General features: G+C 44.0%; 1 protein-coding gene across 3 annotated transcripts in view; it reads right to left on the bottom strand.

Annotated features, from left to right (window-relative positions):
- Positions 1-21,808, bottom strand: part of TTC19 (tetratricopeptide repeat domain 19) — a 40,553-nt gene that overhangs the window by 12,896 nt on the left and 5,849 nt on the right. For 2 of the 3 annotated variants that reach the window (XM_073668008.1, XM_073668009.1), the window contains exons 4-9: positions 20,297-20,335; positions 17,433-17,489; positions 15,960-16,021; positions 14,135-14,229; positions 5,090-5,244; positions 3,106-3,268 (exon numbers count right to left, since the gene is read on the bottom strand). In XM_073668008.1, the coding sequence (XP_073524109.1) occupies positions 3,106-3,268; positions 5,090-5,244; positions 14,135-14,229; positions 15,960-16,021; positions 17,433-17,489; positions 20,297-20,335 (571 nt within the window). The remainder of the gene's footprint in view (positions 1-3,105; positions 3,269-5,089; positions 5,245-14,134; positions 14,230-15,959; positions 16,022-17,432; positions 17,490-20,296; positions 20,336-21,808) is intronic. The other variant, XM_073668010.1, reaches the window with a different exon arrangement.

The following is a 21,808-nucleotide window of genomic DNA, read 5'->3' as shown; positions in this document are numbered from 1 at the left end:
TCCTTGGTAGTGCTTTCTGGCACAGGTACCTCCTGCTTAGTAACCGAGTTCCAGTAACATCAGCTGGTCCTCGGTAGTTCCATTGGCTCTTGTACCTTCTGCTACCCATCCGGGTTCCAGTACCGTCAGCTGGTCCTCGGTAGTTCCATTTGCTCTTGTATCTTCTGCTACCCATCCGGGTTCCAGTACCGTCAGCTGGTTCTCGGCAGTGTCTTTGGCACGGGTACTCCCTCCTGCCCAGCCTGGTTCCAGCACGCCAGCTGTTTCCGGGTAGTGTCAACGTCACTTTGCCTCCAATGCGTTGTCCTGTCGTGTTGCGGTCGGGTTAGCCGACTCTATGGTGCCTGCAGTTTAGGTGACTCCTATGTGGGCTGCGGGATCTGGCAATGAAGACTGGTTCCATAGTGCCAATAGGACAAGCACCCTCTGTAGGACTGTGGGTTTTGGTAACTGCGGCCGGCTCGCGGCCTTGAACTTTTTTTTTACATGGGTACCTTCTGCTACCCATCCGGGTTCCAGTACCGTCAGCTGGTTCTCGGCAGTGCCTTTGGATTAGGTGCCTCCTTCTCGGTATCCAAGTTCCACCAACGTCTGCTGGTCCTTGGTAGTGCTTTCTGGCACAGGTACCTCCTGCTTAGTAACCGAGTTCCAGTAACATCAGCTGGTCCTCGGTAGTTCCATTGGCTCTTGTACCTTCTGCTATCCATCCGGGTTCCAGTACCGTCAGCTGGTCCTCGGTAGTTCCTCAGCTTTCTTGTACCTTCTGCTACATTTCCAAGTTCAAGCTTTTTGAAATGGTTCTTGGTAATCACTCTGGATCTCCCTGACGAGGACCCTGAAGACGAGGACCCTGAAGACCAACCCTAAGAAGACGAGGACCCCGAAGACAATGACCCTGAAGACGAGGACCCTGAAGACCACCCCGAAGAAGACGAGGACCCTGAAGACCACCCCGAAGAAGACGAGGACCCTGAAGACCACCCCGAAGAAGACGAGGACCCCGAAGACGAGGACCCAGAAGACCAACCCGAAGAAGACGAGGACCCCGAAGACGAGGACCCCCGAAGACGACGACCCTGAAGACCACCCCGAAGAAGACCAAGAAGATGACCCTGAAGAAGTTGACCAAGAAGACAAAGAAGAGAAGACAAGCACCAAGATACAGAAAAACAAGAGACAGAAAACCAAGAAGCAGAAATACAAGAAGCTGCAGAACAAAAAGCGGAAGAACATTAAGCATAAGACTAAAAATCAGAGCAAAAGATAATATCTAAATTATAAGCAGAAGATGACTAAGCAGTGTATGGGGGTGAGTCCGTTCCTCCTCGTGGTGCCCCTGGAAAAGACCTGCTGCTGCAGGCCAAACTGAACGCGGACAAATCCTGTTGTAAATCTTTTGTGACGGGCAGAACGAAAGGTGTAATGTCCAACCTTTTATAGATAACAACTACAGGAATGCCTGTCACAAATAAGAATATGATGAAGAAGAAGAATATGAAGAAGATGAAGAAGTAGAATATGAAGAATGTAAAAAAAAGAATAATACGAAGAAGGTGAAGAAGAAGAAGGTGAAGAAGAAGTGGATGAAAAAGATGCTGAGGATGATGAAGGAGAAAGTGTGGGAGAAGTAAAAAAGAAGGTGAAGAGCATGGAAGTAGTGAAACATAAATATCTGACAAAATATAAAAATACTTAACATAGTTAATATTTCCGTAACTCAGAACATAATAAAAAAATATTAATTCCTGCTATTCCATTTGACTGGGCTAAACCTCTATGCCTTTATTGTCTCCCCCACCTCCCCCAATACATTCTACATTATTCTTAGTTGTTTTCCTTCATGTAGAAATAACCTACAAGGAAAGAAAGGGTTTATTTTAATTCCGATATTTATGTCCCATTGACTTGCATTGGTTTCCGGTATCGGAATCGGCGATATCCGATACTTTTTCGGTATCGGTCCGATCCAATCCGATCCGATATTTCCCGATATCGGAAGGTATCGCTCAACACTACTCATGTGTAATCAATCGCCAATAAGAAAACGATTAAAACAAACGTGATCTTTGCATTTTCTGTAAAAATAAGAGATTTCTAAACACTGGGGTATAGGAAACCCCACATCACCAGTTGCGTGACAAAAACCCCACCTCACCAGTTGAGGGTTAACTCACTTATATAGCGCCATTAATTCCACGGCGCTTCACAGACATTATCAGCACTGTCCCCATTGGGGCTCACAATCTACATTCCCTATCAGTATGTCTTTGGAGTGTGGGAGGAAACCGGAGAACCCGGAGGAAACCCACGCAAACATGGGGAGAACATACAAACTCCTTGCAGATGTTGTCCTTGGTGGGATTTGAACCCAGGACCCCAGCGCTGCAAGGCTGCAGTGCTAACCACTGAGCCACCGTGCTGCCCAATGAGGTCATTACTGTAATCAGGGAAAACAGACATGGGATTGTTGATGATGTCAAATTAAAAAGAAAAAAAAATCACTGTCACAAAAACTTAATTAAAACAATAAGTCACTTTCAGATGACACATTTTCTGCTCCTTTTATAAAAAAATATATATTTTAAACTTTTACACCATTTCTTAAAAAAAATATGTCATAAAATAATTAAAAAAATATGTTGATGACACATTTCCTTTAATAAACACTTTCATTCCCCATAATCGTTTTGATCAGAGAAATGTGACATCCAGTTCTCAATTTTTTTCAAACATTTACAAGAGGAATAACAGAGGAACCATACAGCAAAAGGTACCAAAACAGCATGCTAGTATATGTATTGAATATGGAGAGACAGTCAGATTTACCTTCCATAAAAGTATTATTTTGTTTTCATGTACTTATCATGGAAGGAGCATACGATATACTAAAATGTTTGGAAAAATAGTTTCCAGAATTACAGATATTGCTCATTATCACATATGTATTTAAAACTAATAATTATAGCGCTGTCTGGTAAGTGCAACTTTTATTAAATTTACACACAGACAAAGATGATTTTGGTATGTGCCGTCTTTTACATCTGCATGTTGTTTGCATTACGACTACATCGTATAACAAACTGTATAGGGAAATGTTTTATATACCTTGATGTAAGAGGATCATTGCCATGTTACCAAGTATAACATGCTGATTGGGGTGCTCGGTCTGTTGTGCTACATCAAGTGCTTGTTTTACATAGGTATAAGCTTCATCAAAGCGGCCCTGAGCTTCCAGCACTGTCGCCAGGTCACTGAGTAATGTCACAGTCTGCAAGAAAGAAACACAGAACTATGAAGAGGATGACAGACAAATATTATACAGAAATGCCCTGTACCACCAAAGGCCAGGAGCAGGGTCGCCGCTGCAGGAAGTCGGTGGCGGTCTCCAACAAAATGGTGGCGCATGCGCAGATCGAAATCTCAGCTCGTAATTGAGATGAGATCCCAATCTATGCATGCACAGCCGCCGGGACAGGAATGTTCGCACGCGCCGCCCACGGCAAGGGCTTCGCTAGTGCAAAATTTAAAAAAAAGAGGCTCCAGGCTCATATAAATTGTGATGACAGGTTCTGTCATCACGTTTTGTATGAGCCTCCTTTTTGAATCTCCACTACAGGGACACACGTTGTAAGTTTTGCACAACCAGAGTGACATTGCAGCTGTTGCAAAACTACAACTCCCATCATGCTTGGACAGGTTGGGATGATGGGAGCTGCAGTTTGGCAGCAGCTGCAGAGCCACCCAGGTTGTGCAAAACTACTGTCCCCACACACGAGTGTTTTCCTCCTCTAAAACCTAGGTGTGACTTATAGTCCGGAAAATACGGTATATTTTAATATTGAAAATGAGAAGAAAATACATTATTGGGAAAAACTTCATTTATATAACAACTTTTCTGATCATGCATTTACTTTGATTATTCTCACAACAGATGTTGGGTGACAAGTATCCAGACAGTGGGTGCCAAAGCGTGAGCGTAGGTTTACAAAGCATCTTGCAGTTTATTTACCAGCATACAGACAAAGTAAATGGTCGGTATCCAATGTAACTACACCAGTATAACTATACTCTGCCTACTAGGAGTGTGCAAAAGTGTTATTACAAATTATTAGCTGCAAACTCTCAATAGCTAAAACTCCCAGCACCTGAACACCTCTCTTAGGATATGTGCACACAATGTCTTTTTTAAGCACCTGTAACCCATGTGAAAAAGCGCTAAATAAAACCAAAATGAATGAACATATGCACTGTAATGAGAAAATAACTTGCTTTGCATGTGTTCAGTCTTTTGAGCTTCTTTTAACCACTTCAGGCTTTGAATGCCACGAAGCAGCTAAAAGATGTGTCCTGTTCGTTCTTCAGGCGGCATCTCACGCCGCTCACTATTGTATGCATAATGGAAAAAAAAAAGATGGCGGCAAGATGCTTTAAGAAAAACACTGCCATTGTTTTCCTGAAGTGCTTCCCTCTTACAAGACTCAGTGGGTATGCCGGCGTCAAATTGACGTTGCGTGTGCGTACCTTAATGCATAGAGATGGTTAATGTTACATATCCCACGTCCAATACAGCTTATTCACACACATGTTGAAATATGAAGATAAAAATGCATGTATATTACAGCTTGTTCTTATTTATTTTACTTGCTTTTATTGCACCATTCATTTCCACAGCGCTTTACAGACATTATTGACACTGTCCCTATTGGGGCTCACAATCTACATTCCCTATCAGGATGTCTCTGGAGTGTGGAAGAAAACCGGAGAACCCGGAGGAAACCCACAAACACAGGGAGAACATACAAACTCCTTGCAGATGCTGTCCTTGGTGGGAGTCCATCTCTGCAAGGCTACAATGCTAACCCCTGAGTCAACGTTCTTATTTGGCTTTGTATTATGTTTAGATTTTTTCGTGGTCCATGATGTATCCGTGTTTTTTATGGAAAATTCACCTGTATTTCCTCCAGGAAGGGAAAATACCATATCAATACTACGCTGTGTATGAAAAATATACACAACCATACAGTGTAAATAATCATATCCACTACCTTCAGGACCTCTAGGATCTTTTTGGTGGTGGTTTTGTAATTACCTGTGGGTGCAGTTCTCCTTGTTCCTCTCTACAGATCTGCAGGGCTTTCTCATACATGGTCTGGGCATGCAAGAGCTGCGAATTGGCTAGTAGGTAACGTGCATAAGAATCCAGACACAAGCCTAGAAGAAGCCGCGTGTTTGTCCTTTCTTCTGCTGTACAAAGCATACAAGATTATTTAAAACTCAAACAAGAATTCTGTTTTTCTTAGAAATCACATCTGTCATATAAAACCGAAGGCATTACAATACTATATAGATCGGGCTATACTATGTAAGGTAAGTGGTAAAAAAGGCAACATAAGCCCAATGATTATCACTACTAGTGGAGCAGTCTCATAATGCACAGTTGGGTTGGGTGTGCCGCACCTTCAGAGCTTGTGCAAGTGATCCAGCAGATGCACCCAATATAAAGATGAATGATTAAAGGGGTTGTCCGTGTCCCTTTGCAAGAGTATTCCTACATAGACTCAGGGATGTAAAAAACAAACTGAGCTCTTACTCTCCCTCCTGGCACCAGCGCATCTTTTCACCACTGTGCTGATCTTTCATCGTGGGCTACAGTGCAGATGTCACGGTGCCAACGCTGCAGCCAATCACTGAGCTCAGTGGCTCATGCCAGTAGGCTGAGTATAACTATTTGTTTTTTTTTTTCCTACTCCGAGACTATGGGGGAATAATCTTGACAAGGGCACAACCTTTTCAACCAACTGCGGAATGAAATGGTCCATCCGCATAGGACTTTACAAGGATATTTCTGAACGTTCTTGTGCAGAATATTGTGCAGCAGCAGAAAATGGAGTATGCAGTCAAAGACAGCAGGAATAACAAAAGAGAGCTGATCACGGTATACATGTCACTCATTGGGAAGCGTCATAATGCTTCCTGCTCAAGTCCTAGAAAACAAGATTTTGGTTACTCACCATAAAATCTTTTTCTCTGAGCCTTCATTGAGGGACATAGGAAACCATGGGTGTATGCTGCTGCTGCTGCCTCTAGGAGGCTGACACTATGCACAAAAAAATTAGCCCCTCCCCAGCAGTGTACACCCCACCGACTGGCACCAAGTTAATCAGTGAGAAAGCAGTAGGAGAATAACGTAGAAGAAAAATACACAAAAGTAAACCGTAACAATAAAAAAAAAGTCTAGACAGTTGTCAAGCTTGGGAGGGTGCTATGTCCTCCACTGAAGGCTCCGAGAAACATTTTTTACGGTGAGTAACCAAAAATACCATTTTCTCTATCGCTTCATTGGGGGGCACAGGTAACCATGGGTGTATGCTGCTGCCACTATGCACAAAAAAATTAGTTCCTTCCCAGCAGTGTACACCCCACCGACTTGCACCAAATCCATCAGTTTTAGCTTTGCGTCAGTAGGAGGCGGACATGGATCTTTCAGCAGACTCATATCTACCTCGGTTTTTGGCGTCTTTCACTATTTACCTTTTCTTTTCAGAAGGTTTTTCTTCACTACCCTCTTAGAGGGAAACAGTGTGAATAGTCACTCTGTTATCCCACGTAGAGACTGAGAGAACGGCGTGGACTGACACCTTGTGTCTTTGTGTGTCTATCTGGCAGGACCCTAACCCCTAACACACGAGATGTGTTCAGGTGATCCGGACACAGGGCTGTGGAGTCGGTAAGCCAAACCTCCAACTCAGACTCCTCAATTTCTATGACTCCGACTCCCTCATAAGTGATAAACGTCCCAAAGCAGTCCCTAGGGAGGGAAACAGCACAAACTCCATTCAGGTCGAAGAACTAGCCACTGCCGCTTGTAAGATTCTTCTACCTAGGCCGGACCTTGTAGAACTTGGCGAACATGTGAATAGAAGACCACATCGCCGCTTTGCAAAGCTATATGGCAGATGCCCGATGGCGAACGGTGCTTGGGTAGAGTGGGCCTTAATCCCTGGGGGAGGCACTCTGTTCTGAATCCGGTACGCCTCTAAGATTGCCTCTAAGACTGCCGCCTGGATTCAGTGAGCAATTGTAGCCTTGGACACCGGGATGCCTCTGCGAGTACCTTCAGGGATAACAAAGAGAGAATCCGTCCTCTGGAAGGGGGCGGTCCTAGTAAAGTAAATGCGAATCGCCCTGACCAGGTCCAACCTGTTCAGGGAACGCTCCAGACGGTGAACTGGTGATGGACAAAAAGAGGGGATGACAATGTCCTCATTGAGATGAAAGGCGAAGACTACCTTGGGGAGAAAAAAGTACAGGACGTAAAACCATCTTATCCTGGTGCAGAATAAGGAAGGGTGAGCAACATTAAAGAGCCGACAGCTCCGAAACCCGTGTGACGGAAGTGATGGCCACGTTCAAAGGGGGGATTCCTGAGAGCCTCCAGAACCAGGTTGAGGTCCCAGGGATCTACTGGCGGTCGATGCGGAATAACAACGTGAGCCACTCTGAAGAAAAGGTCTGACCTGAGAACGAGAAGCTAAATTCTTTTGGAAAAGAATGGACAACGCAGAAACTTGGCCCTTCGGAGAGCTGAGAGCTAGACCTGCATCAAGCCCTGCTTGAAGGAAGGCCAGAAGAGAAGGAAGAGAGAAAACCATAGGCGCGGTGTAATTAGTCTCACACCAACAGACAAAGGCCTTCCATGTCCGATAGTAGACTCGAGACAATGCCGGCTTCCGAGCCCGGATCATTGTCTGAATCACTCGTTCTGAAAACCACAGCTTCAACAGCCATGCCGTCAAATTGAGCGACCGAGAATTCTGGTGGAAGATGGGCCCCTGAGAAAGCAAATCTGGTCTGTCTGGGAGTCTCCATGGGGCGTCTGCGAGTAAGTTGACGACCTCTGCATACCAGGCCCTCCTGGGCCAATACAGAGCTATTAGGATGAGTGGAACCCCTTCTGATTTGATCTTCTTCAACAGTCTGGGAAGAAGGGGAAAAGGCGGCAACAGATAAGGAAGGATGAACTTTGACCAGGGTATCGCCAGAGCGTCGACGCCCACTGCGATAGGACCTGTAGACGAACTGCAGGACCTTTCTCTTCATCCTGGAAGCCATGAGATCCACATCCGGAGTGCCCCACCTTAGATGAATCTGATGAAAAATGGCCTGATGCAAAGACCACTCTCCCGCCGCGAGACCCTCGCGACTGAGAAAGTCTGCGTCCCAATTATCTACGCCGGAAATGTGCACAGCTGATATTGCCGGAACCTTGGTCTCTGCCCAAACAGGAATCTTGGAGACTTCGGTCATGGCCAGAGGACGTGGCGTTGTCTGTCTGGACTCGAATTGGCAGGCCCCTGAGAAGGTCCTGCTAGTGGAGAAGAGACAGTAGAATGGCTCTGATCTCAAGAACATTGATTGGCAGAGAAGACTCCTCTGGCAACCAACAGCCCTGAACCGTGAGGTTGAGTAAGACAGCTCCCCAGCCGAGGAGACTGGCATTCGTTATAACCACTTGCCAGTGGATAGGGAGGAAGGACCAACCCTGACGAATGAGGAGGGAGGATAGCCACCAGTTTAGGGTTGCCCTGATTCACAAAGAGATTCGGACTGGATGATCCAGGGAGAGAACAGACCTGTCCCATTGGGACAGAACGGTCTGCTGAAGTGGCCTGGCGCGGAATTGAAAGAAGGGTATGGCCTCCGCAGCCGCCACCATCCTGCCCAGAGCCGCCATGGCCGAGCAAAGGGATGGAGACCGAGGGGCCTGAAGGGAGCGAACCCCCCTTTGGAGAGTGGTTCTCATTTCCTTGGGGAGAAAGACCCTCGTCTGGAGAGAGTGTCAAAAAGCATGCCCAGGAAAATCAGACGCTGGGTCAGAGCTAGACAAGACTTGGACATGTTGACAATCCAGCCGAGACAGGGTGTCGTGAGTGATAGACAAGCTTTCCAGGGCTAAGGAGATGGAGCCTTGACGAGGATATCGTCCAGTTAAGGTATGACCACTAGACCCTTCGTCCACAAAATGGCCATCACAGCTGCCATTATCTTTGTAAAGACCCTGGGTGCGGTTACCAGCCCAAAGGACAGAGTGACAAACTGAAAATGGTCCCGCCGTACCGCAAATGGTAGAAATCTCTGATGACCCGGGAAAATCGGGGCATGGAGATTTGCTTGGTGGAACTCTTGCAGTTCCATGGAAGCTATTACTGAGCAGAGGGATTCCATCCATTGCATCCGAACTGACCCATCCTTCTTTGGAACTACAAAGAGGTTTGAATAGAAACCTGTAAAATGCTCCTGAGGTGGGACAGGAACGATGACGCCTGTTCGTAGGAGAGAGGCAATAGCTGTGAAAAAACCTGGAACCAGAGAGGGGTCCCTTCGGGGCGGGATTTGAAAAAATGATCTTGGGGCTGTGAAGTGAATTCTATCTTGTATCCTAAAGATACCTCTCTGGCCCAGGCGTCCTCGACATAGGCGAGCCAAGAGTCCCTGAAGAACAGGAGACGACTGCCCAGCCAGGGAGACTCCGTGTGCGACAAAGAAATGCCATGCGGAAGAGAATCTGATAGGCCTGCTCCTGGAGGATCTACATTGCGCATTGCGGGGACGCAAGGAGGGTGTCGGTTTAAAGGAGGTCTTTCTCCTTTCCTGGCGGGTCTGCGGCCTCTTCTGGTGGGAAGCAGGGCTGTGGAGTCGGTAAGCCAAACCTCCGACTCCGACTGCTCAATTTCTATGACACCAACTCCACGACTCCGACTCCCTCATACATGGCTCATGTTGAAGTGATAAATTTACTGCAGCACAGATTCATCTCAGCTAAAAGTCTAGACCCTTAGATCAGGAATAAGACAGACATTTATAGGACATTTCATAACTTTCCCAAATTCTTATGAAAAAATATTCCCCACAAACTGCATTGAACTACTGTACCCAATTTACTGTATACTTTAGGAGTCGGAGTAGGTCCATTTTATACCGACTCCACCAAAACGGGCTCCGACTCCACAGCCCTGGTGGAAAGAATCTTCCGCATGCGAGAAGCGCCAAAAGGGCAGAAATCTCCAAGTAGGAGGAGGGCGCTGAAGTTTGGACTGCGGAAGAAAACTTTTTCCACTGGTGGCCTCCATTATATTCTGGTCCAGCTTGGCTCCAAACAGTCATAATCCCGGGAAGGGCATACTGGTCAGAGATTTCTTAGAAGACATGTCTGCATGCCACACCTTTAACCAGATGGTTCTGCGGATGGCCACTATATTACTGGATGCTTGAGCTGCACAGGAGGCAGTGTTCCAGGAGACGGACAATACATACTTTCACGCTTGCGAGCTCTGGTCCGCTAAGTCAGCTAACTCGTCAGACGTGGCTCCTACAAGGGTGCTTTGACGGAGTTGCTTAGCCCATGCAGATTTAGACTTTAACACCCACGTAGTGGCAAAGGCAGAGCATAAGGTCGAATTTGCTGTTTCAAAGGCTGACTTGGCTAACGACTAACAGTTTATCATTGGGGTCCTTAAGAGATGCCCCATCAGTCAGGGGAAGAACTGTATTGGTGGATAGTCTGGAAAGTGGAGAGTCTACGATAGGAGGAACAGTCCAATTTACAGTAAGATCCAAAGCGAAGGGATACAGAATTCCAAGCCGCTTCCCTCTCTGGAAACGTCTGGTCGAGTTTTCCCATTCTCTAGTTTGGACCCCCTCAAATTCCTTATGGGGAGCAAAAACTCTGGGAGTTCGTCTTGTTCGTCCAAAGGACACCGCCTGTTCGGCAGGCTCCAAAGGGGTATCCTTAACATTAAGGGTCTGGTTGACCGCAACAATAAGACTTTCCACCATATCTCTCATGTTAGAGACCTGATCAAAGCCCAGGTACGAATCAACATCGGAACCAAAGCCCGAATTCGGCTCCGGTGGTGTGTCTGGGGAGGACGACCGGGCAGAAGCAACCCACCTAAAAGGAACTGGGGGCCACGGAACGAGAGGCGGATCTGCAACGACTCTCATGCCTAGCCAACTTACGTACATTACTGGTATCACTAGAAGGAGGTAAGGGTAGGTCATGGTATCCGCCGGCGGAGGGAGGAATAGGCAACCTGTCCAGCATGGATACCAGGGTCTGAGACACCTTGGTTAAATCCGAAACGGATTGAGAAAGAGAAGTCGCCCATGCTGGGATAAAGGATGCACTTCCTCCAGAAGCGGTGAAGGACTCCTGTGTAGTAAGCATGGAGGGATTGCTGCAATCCTGGCAGAGGGGAAAAGACTGACCTGAAGGGAGTCTGCACTTACAAGAAGAGCAAACAAAATGCTTGACAAGAGTAGCAGAGGCCGGAGGACAACAGCACTCTCCTTTAGAACTAGACATGACGGAAGATAAGCAGGCTCTCTAACTAGTGCTAGAAATTAGGGCATAGAAAAAAAAAGTTTTGCTGAGGAAAGCGTCAGCCTGCAGAGCAGAGCTTACTTGTAGGATAGCTGAGGTCCTGCAATTGATCCCAGGGCACCGCGGTGAAGAGGGTCCCGGAGGATAGCTGGAGAGGCTCCTATCATACCGGTGTCCACATCCCGGAAAATGGCGAGAGCGGGGCGGGCCTACAGGGAGTGCAGTCTCTCTCATCACTGAGGAGGAAAAGGGGGCGTGTCTACTCCAGGCGCTAGAAAAGCTCACGCGAAGAAGTGAGGGGGCGGCGCCTAACACCGCAGCTAGACCGCACAAAAAACAGGGCCTAGAGTAAGGAGAGGCTGGCGGAGGGAGTAGAACAGCACGGAGGTTAAAAGACGGAGTCAGCAGGAAGGGCTTTATGGCTCTAACCTGTGAATGATAAGCCCGCGGTAGGAGAGAGAGGACTTGTGCAGAAAAATTACCTATCCATCCCTGAAGCTGAACCCTCAGATGTCCCATCAGATGTCCAAACTCTGCAGCCGGATGGTAGGACGTCTGTACCTCCTGGTTCTGGTAGGCGAGCGGGCAAGTGTGGGTGCCAGGACCATCCTCCGGATCAGTGCTGTGGAATCGGGAGTCGGTATATAAAATGGACCTACTCTGCCTCCTAAAATATATAATAAATTGGGTACAGTAGTTCAATGCAGTTTGTGGGGAATATTTTTTCATAAAAATTTGGGAAAGTTATGAAATGTCCTATAAATGTCTGTCCTATTCCGGATCTAAGGGTCTAGACTTTTACCTCAGATGAATCTGTGCTGCAGTTTATGTACATGATAAGTAGTGAAGCTTCTCCTCTACAGATAAGGGGAAAAAAAAACAAACACAAGGAAAGAATGCCTGCACTCATCTCAGAACTTCTAGAGTGAACAGAAAAGCAGGATTAACGTAAGTACTTCTAAACTTTCAATAAACTGTGCATGAATCAACAGTCCAGCATATGTTGTCTCTATATGCTTGATGTTTTAGTTAGTTTTTCCTCTTAGCTCATAAATATATTTTATGTTCTATCTAAATGGATTGATTATTGTATCATAATAATGATTAAAAGCCCGATGTTATCATTTTACTACGGTAAATTTATCACTTAAACTTAAACATGAGCCATGTATGAGGAAGTCGGAGTCATAGAAATTGAGGAGTCTGAGTTGGAGGTTTGGCTTACCGACTCCACAGCCCTGCTCCGGATCACCTGAACACATCTCGTGTGTTAGGGGTTAGGGTCCTGCCAGATAGACACACAAAGACACAAGGTGTCAGTCCACGCTGTTCTCTCAGTCTCTACGTGGGATAACAGAGTGACTATTCACACTGTTTCCCTCTAAGAGGGTAGTGAAGAAAAACCTTCTGAAAAGAAAAGGTAAATAGTGAAAGACGCCAAAAACCGAGGTAGATATGAGTCTGCTGAAAGATCCATGTCCGCCTCCTACTGACGCAAAGCTAAAACTGATGGATTTGGTGCAAGTCGGTGGGGTGTACACTGCTGGGAAGGAACTAATTTTTTTGTGCAGAGTGGCAGCAGCATACACCCATGGTTACCTGTGTCCCCCAATGAAGCGATAGAGAAATAGGGCACAGTGAGGCCGCTGGGTCTTAGTTAAGACCTAGATCAGCTCTGCAGAGCATGTTACCTATATTTACCCTGTAGCTGGAACTAGTATGCCAACCCCACTTACAAGGACATAAGAAATTAATAAAATAATGTAATGGTAAAATACCCCACAAAAGGCTTACATGAACATATGATTTGCATAATGAGTACGAGAAAAAAGGAAAGACAAAACTAAAAGAAAAAAAACATATCGACCCACCGATTCCCCAAACACCTTTTATTCCTGCCCCGATGAACCAAAACTATTTTTCCACTAAACAAAAAACTAGGACAGAATTTAAAAATAAAAAATATTTAGCTGGCACTTTATTTTTCAAAAATGTTTCTTTCTTTTGTACTTTTTCTCCAGTTTTTTCTTTTTTTCATTTAGATTTTCTTTGATAGTTTAAAAAATATAATTTCCAAGTGAAGTAGAAATGAAGCACTATGTAACATGAAAAAAGGTGAAAATTATTTAAATAACAGAATAAAAAAAAACTCTAAAACCCATATGTGCTAAGGTCTGTGGTGAACAGGAGAAAATAGTCTGGTCTTAAAGCTGGCTAAAATTAGATTAGAAAAATATGTCTTGTCTTCTCTCATACATGTCTACAGGTTGAGTATGGCATCGCAGCTAATTCTAATTTTCTTTAAAAAAAAAAAAAAAAAAAAGTGGTCCATATTCTATACTAATTAATTTGTTTAGCTACTTATAGGGCAGTTGGATATCCAACTCATACAAAGCTCCGTATTCCCGTCTTAAGCAAATTTGATAATTTGGATATCAGCAGCCGCCACTAGAGGGAGGTAACTACATACTTTTATTACTTTTATAGGCCAGTATGACTAAGCTCCTTAGCCTCCTTTTCTGTCAGGCTTTGTATCAGAAAAAAAGCTCCAACTGCTATAAAAGTATGGTATATTAAAAATTAATTACCACAAAATTTTAGACCTAAAAAATTCTATTTAAAGATGAGGATTAACTTTAAGCAACTGAAATATGCATAATTGTACAGAGAAATAAAAAAGTACCTCACTTTACCAGTGAAGGTATATAAAGTGTTCGGCAAACAGCTTCATACATTAAACATTTATCTTACCTGTCAGGGTCTCCTCAGATAATTCCTTTTCCTTCTTAATTTTTTCATCCAGACTCATGATACAGAACTGGAATCCAGCTACCGCCAAATCATTCCTATGGAAAATAAATCAATAAGTGAGAATAATTGTCACCTGCAACCGGCATGGATTTATATAGTATGACCGTAAAAGAATGGTTATAAATAAAAAAATAAATCTATACTTACCCTCTAATTGCCCCCGCAGTCTTGCTTCGCTCTGTTCTCCCTTGTTGGCAGCTCGCAGTACACTGCACTGAAGGACCTGCCGACGTCAGCGTCGCGTGACCCGTCACATGACTATGACATCCGCGCAGGTCCTTCAGTCCACCGCGATCTGCTGGCAAGGGAGGACGAGCACAGCGGGGGCCATCAGAAGGTAAATATAACATTTATTTTTTATTTTATTCTTTTTTTTACAGGTCTATGGTACCCGGGTCCGGAGGAGAGTCTCCAGTCCTCTAGACCCGGGTACCATCCGCACATTGAAAAGCGTGGAATGCGTATCTACATATGCAGTGATGCGTAATCCATGCGTTCTAATGCAAGTCAATGGCGGCGAAAACGCAGCACTTCCGCAAAATAATTGGTAGTGCTGCGTTTTTTTCCGCAATGATAATCCGCAGCGGAAATCTCCGCAGCATGTGCACAGCACATGCGGATTATCATTAGGGAACATGGCAGACCTTCTACCAAGCGTTTTTTTAAGCGTTTCTGCAGCGATTTTGCCGCCGCGGAAACGCTTAAAGAACACATCGTGGGCACACAGCCTAAGTGATTTTCAGTTGATAGTTTCCCTTTAAAAAAATCATCGCTCACGGCAGCATATTATTCAGTGTAAACAGGACATGTGCTGCCAAAAACAATGGTATTATATGTGCACAGAACACTCTACTAGCGATTGTTCTGTGCGTGTCAGAAGCGAGGGCGGTCTCTCTAAACAGACCATTAAACAACCACTGGGTGACTAGTGGTAACGAGCCTTTAGGGTCAGGGAATGACACCTTTGCCTATTGACAATAGATAATAGAGTCTTGTTTTGTGATTTCCATGGATGCATAAGCTGTTGGCTTAAGCTGACCAGGACAGGATTTATAGAAATCCTCTCTGTACCTCCGGGCTTGGCTGAAATGAAGAGGTGATTGCAGCTTCCTTTAAAGGGGTATTCCCATCTCCAAGATCCTATCCCAATATGTAGTAGGTGTAATAATATTAATATTAGCAAATCCCTCAAATTAGAAATGTAGTATAGTTCGTCTGATTCACTATGTTTTTTACCCCATGTGCAGGGTATTACTGTAGCTTAGGTATTCATGGTTACAACCACTGATATAGGGACAGTTAGTTAGTTCTTAGTGGTCATAACCATGGATACCTAAGCTACTGCAATGCCCTGCACATGGGGTAAGCGACAAGCGAATCAGAAGAACTATACTACATTTCTAATTGGAGGGATTTGCTAATATTAATATTATTACATCTACTACATATTGGGATAGGATCTTGGAGAGGGGAATACCCCTTTAAACGTAAACGTTTGACTGACATTTCCTATTGAAGGACAATGCAAGAATGATGGCTGTCTCAGAAGGAGACACTGTACTAAACCAATGCAGTGGCCCCTCCATTCTCAGGATTCATGAGGTCAAGAGGTCAGACCCTCACCGATCATAAAGGGATGGGACATCCTAATGTCATCACTTTAAACACTTTAAAACATGGGAAACCCCCTTTAATATTTGACACCTGAATTAATTCTGCGGTTAAACACTGATTTGTGGCTGGAATACAGAAGAAAGTAACTTACTGGTCACGAGCAGCGTAGATACTGGCCATTTTCAGTGAAATCTCAATAAATGAATTGTCATCCTGTAAAGAACAGCAAAAAACAACATATGCATGAGAACAAAAACCTCCCTGTACTCTGCCTTCTATGTGACTTTTCAGAATGAGCTGTCGTGTGTACACAGGGAATAACACTATCTCTGGCCATTATAGGACCTGTATTCTGCTTTATTTCTTCCTCTACCTCAGTAATAGGGGTAGATTAGCTGCCATGTCTCCCCCACATTACACACACAAACATGAGGGATTCCTGCCTGTTCAAAAGCTGCAGCCTGGGAGACGTCATAAACGAGAACTGAACATTGATTTATGCAAAGTTTGGTGAAATTACAGTGATTATTTAACTCCAATTTTCCCCATTACAGAAGGTGAAGGCACTTCAGTGGAGTTTCCCCCCTTTAGCCTCTTAGCTATATAAAGGTGACACATTCTTATACTTTTATTCTAAATAATCAAATCAACCAAGGTGTGACAGTAAGTTACAATTAACAGGAATCTGTCAGCCATGTAATCTGAGAGCAGCATGATGTAGGGGCAGAGAGCCTGATTCCACCGATGTATCACTTACTAGGCTGTGTTTTTGTTTCAATAAAATCAGTGTTATATCAGCAGGAGATAGTCACTACAGGACTAGGTGTTATGTGCCTTCTAGTCCAACCCCAACCCCACCACTGATTAGCAGCTTTCTGTCAATATAAAGTGTACACAGAAAGCTACCAATCAGTGGTGTGGGTGAGGTTAATCAGAGAATTGTCCAATCTGTAGCAGATAAAACAGTGATCCTATGAAAATAATAATAGTTTGCAGCCTAGTAAGTGATACAATACTGGAATCAGGCTCTCTGCCCCTACATCATGCTGCTTTCAGAGTACACAGTAAAAATCTGCTGATAGATACCCTTTGACCTGAGAGTTGATTCATGCTACCCCAACAACAGGCAGATTTAATCACGCATGGGGTTTCTTTTTTGCCCCTGGGATTTGCCCAGGATAAGAAAACCTGACAGCTGACATAGCTTGGGAAACATGAATTAGAGATTCAAATGCTGCGGCATTTCAGAGAAAACATACATTTTGGGGAAAATGTAGCTCTGGTGACTAGTCCAAGAGGTCGGTTGCTGGCGGCTTCTCCCTTTCCCGCTACTGTGAGTAACAGGACTCTCCCTACACAAACTGCTGAGGACCGGCCTCTTGGATTTGTCACCTGAGCTACATGGTCCCACCTGGCTTTAAAATGTAGAAATGCCGCAGCGTTTCGGAGTAAAACACACCTTGCTGAAAAAACAGAGCCGGACTCCGATTAATGCTGCTTGAATCATGGCAGCAATCAGGTGCCCTTATCCTGGACAAATCTCAGTGGCAAAAATGCAGGGTATGATTCATGCTGCCTGCGGTATGAGCTGCACTAATCAGGTTAATTTAATTGAAAAATGTACCTGCTTGACTCCTCCATCGATCATGTATATCAGTGTGGTCTTAAATAACTTCTCTGTCTATTTTTCAAAAGAAAGGAAAAATGTTATTCAAGTGGCTTTAGTAGGAACCAGTCACAAGAATACGATGACCGATAATAATAGTATATTTGAAATCGCAGAGTCCGTAAAAATGACATCTATGAAGATATAAAATTAATTAACTCATAGGGGAAAATCCTAAAAATCCCCCTAAATAAATGCAATAATTAAATTTATGTAAGACTGGCTCCCAGGTAATTTTTACTGCAAAGTTTACACCCTAAAATCAAAACCAAAATACAATGGCAGAATTGCATTTCTTTTTTTCAACATTTCACTGCCTCTTGAGAGAGGAAGATGACTTGAATTCTAGCGCCACCTATTGGATGTAGCAATCCTAAAAGTCATTATCGACCTTTGCCACATTATTTAGGATAAGAACCAAAATCAGAAACTATACATGTTTCTGGGTGTTTGCCACTCGTCAGTGCACAGCAGGAGAAATGATCTGACTAGGTGAGAGGCTTCTGACAGGGAAACTAAGGGGGAACATGGAGAGTGTCAAGCTGGAGTAAGGAAACTTATAGACAATGCAATGTTCAGGTGGGAATTTAAATATGCAAATAACCTCTTCAGAGAGGAGCAGGACTTGAACTCCAGAGCCACCTATTGGATGAAGCAATCCTAAAAGTCAATATTGACCCTTTAACGAGTTCTGCCACATTACTTAGGATAAGAAGAAAATCAGAAACTCTATTTGCAGATACGTGTTTCGGTGTGTGTGCCCCTCATCAGTGCAAAGCTAGAGATGTGATATGGCTAGGTGAGAGGCTTCTGACAGGGAGTCTAAGGGGGAACGTGGAGAATGTCAAGCTGGCGTAAGGAGACTTATAGACAATGCAATGCTCCTCTGGGGATTTAAATAAAAAAATAGCCTCTTCAGAGAGGAAGAGGACTTGAACTCTAGTGCCACCTATTGGACGTATATGATAAGTCAAATTGTGTCATTCAATTCTACAACTCGTCCCACAAAAAAAAGCCCTCATACAGCTATGGTGCATATCTTTGATTTAGGAGGACTGGTCACTTGCCATAAATGTGTAATTTTTTCCCCTCAATAAATGCCACTGTTCTCCTAAATCAGAAGTTGTGTTTTATTTTTGTTCCTGCGACTCTCCATTGCTCTTTTCTGTATGCAAATCTAGTTTTCTTAGCCAAGTGGGCATGGTCCTAAAGTCTTCTCTGTAGGTGTCTTCTTCAGGACCACACCCACTTGGATAAAAATAATAGATTTATATATAGAGAAGTGGGAGCCAAATATCAGGAATGGAGAGGCGCAGGCACAAAAAATAAACATTGCCAGACTGAGGAGAACTGCGGCATTTACACTCAGTAAGTGCCAGGTCTTCTTTAAAGCAATGGACCTGTCACTTCTCGATTGTGTTTCAGTGCTATTTACGGTTATATATGGCACATACTGCATTATAAGGGTCAGCAGTAAATTATTTCCAAAGATATAACCAAAATGGGACCAAATGGTTAAAACTGGACTCTAATCGTTCCAATTAGACCATACATGTCAAACTCTGGCCCGCAGGGTGGTTTTATTTGGCCCGCGACACCAGAACCACCACCCTTGTGTGGAGTCCATGATACTGTCTGGAGGACTATGTGGGGCCATTATCCTGTATGGAGGACTATGTGGGGCCCATTATTCTGTATGGAGGACTATGTGGGGCCCATTATTCTGTATGGAGGACTATGTGGGGCCATTATCCTGTATGGAGGACTATGTGGGGCCCATTATTCTGTTTGGAGGACTATGTGGGGCCATTATTCTGTATGGAGAACTGTGTGGAGTCCATGATACTGTCTGGAGGACTATGCGGGTGCCATTATTCTGTACGAAGGACTATGTGGGGCCCATTATTCTGTATGGAGGACTATATGGGGCCCATTATTCTGTATGGAGGACTATATGGGGCCCATTATTCTGTATGGAGGACTATGTGGGGCCCATTATACTGTATGGAGGACTATGTGGGGCCCATTACACTGTATGGAGGACTATGTGGGGCCCATTACACTGTATGGAGGACTATGTGGGGCCCATTATACTGTATGGTGGACTTTGTGGGGCCCATTATACTGTATGGAGCACTATGTGGGGCCATTATTCTGTATGGAGGACTTTGTGGGACCCATTACACTGTATGGAGGACTATGTGGAGCTTATTATTCTGTATGGAGGACTTTGTGGGGCCCATCATACTGTATGGAGGACTATGTGGAGCTTATTATTCTGTATGGAGGACTTTGTGGGGCCCATTATACTGTATGGAGGACTATGTGGAGCTCATTATTGTTTATGGAGGACTTTGTGGGGCCCATTATTCTGTATGGAGGACTTTTTGGGGCCCATTATACAGTATGGAGGACTATGTGGAGCTTATTATTGTGTATGGAGGACTTTGTGGGGCCCATTATTCTGTATACTGGTTGGCCTACGACTTTGTCCAAGTTTTTAATTTTGTCCCACTGTGCATTTGAGTTTGACATCCATGAATTAGACTATCATATAACGGCATGTGGATTAGAGATTGTTAATAAACTGGACTGAAAAATTTCACAAATTACACATGCAAGTGGCCTAATTATGCAGTCCGATATTTGCAGAGAATTAAAGCATGAATTTCGGCACACTAAAGCCCTGGATAACTGAATAGTTATCGTTGGAGTTGTGTTTCTCTGTTCTATCATACAATACCTCAGGTTTTCTAGGTCCATTCTTACTGACAGGTGCCCTTTAAATATAATGTAGTGTAGATGATATAGTGTATACTCACACTGTCATAGTCACCTCTCAGAAATGCCAAGTTTGCCATCTAAAAAAAAAATGACAGCAAATTATTGATACAGCAAAACTGAAAATCCCAGGAGCGAAAACAAAAAACAACAACATAATTTCATAGAAGTTTTTCTTGTTTGGTAACTAATAAAAATCAAACTGATGGCTGTATTTATTTTACTCACTTATAATTTCGTGACAGAATATATAAATGGTGGAGAAAGGTTGAACTTGATGAACCTAGGTCTTTTTTCAACCTACAGTATGTAACTACGTAACTACAGTTGTGGTCAAAAGTTTACATACCCCGGCATAATTTTTCTTTCTTGGCCTTGTTTCAGAGAATATGAATGATAACAAAAAAATTTTTTCTCCACTCATGGTTATTGGTTGGGTGAAGATATTTATTTTCAAATTACTGTGTTTTCTCTTTTTAAATCTTAATGACAATCAAAAACATCCAAATGACCCTGATCAAAAGTTCACATACCCCAGTTATTAATACCATGTATTGCCCCCTCTAACATCAATGACAGCTTGAAGTCTTCTCTGGTAGTTGTGGATGAGGTTCTTTATTTTCTCAGATGGTAAAGCTGCCTATTCTTCTTGGCAAAAAGCCTCCAGTTCCTGTAAATTCCTCGGCTGTCTAGCATGAACTGTGTGCCTGAGATCTCCCCAGAGTGGCTCAATGATATTGAGGTCAGGAGACTGAGATGGCCACTCCAGAACCTTCACTTTCTTCTGCTGTAGCCAATGACAGGTCGACTTGGCCTTGTGTTTTGTATCGTTGTCAAGTGGGAACGTCCCATGAACAGCTTCCGGGCTGATGAGTTCAAATTTGCCTCCAGTATTTGCTGATAACGTACTGCATTCATCTTTCCTTCAACTTTTACCTGTGCCTTTGTAGTTCACTCATCCCCAAAACATCAGCGATCCACCTCCGTGCTTTACAGTAGGAATGGTGTTCCTTTCATCATAGGCCTTGTTGACCTCTCTCCAAATGTAACGTTTATGGTTGTGGCCAAAAAGTTACATTTTGGTCTCATCATTCCAAATTACCTTGTTCCAGAAGTTTTGACGCTTGTCTCCGTGCTGCTTGGCGTATTGTAGGCGAGATACCTTGTGGCATTTGCGCAGTAATGGCTTTCTTCTGGAAACTCGACCATGCAGCCCATTTTTCTTCAAGTGCCTCCTTATTGTGCATCTTGAAACAGCCACACCGCTAGTTTTCAGAGAGTCCTGAATTTCAGCTGATGTTATTTGTGGGTGTTTCTTTGCATCCCGAACAATTTTCCTGGCAGTTGTGGCCAAAATTTTTGTTGGTCTACCTGACCATGGTTTGGTTTTTACAGAGTCCCTGATTTTCCATTTGGAATATCGTTTGTATCCCTTTGCAGTTCAACTACCTTTTCCCGTAGATCTGTTGACAATTCTTTTGCTTTCCCCATGACTCACAATCCAGAAACATCAGTGGCTGGATGAAAGATGCAAGAGTCTGTCTGGATCCCAG

Source organism: Phyllobates terribilis, unplaced genomic scaffold (genome assembly GCF_046119375.1).
Source record: "Phyllobates terribilis strain yellow unplaced genomic scaffold, ASM4611937v1 Scaffold_2__4_contigs__length_985480577, whole genome shotgun sequence".
NCBI lineage: Eukaryota > Metazoa > Chordata > Amphibia > Anura > Dendrobatidae > Phyllobates > Phyllobates terribilis.
Note: the sequence above shows the minus strand (reverse complement) of the source record. Positions and strands in the feature narration are given on the sequence as shown.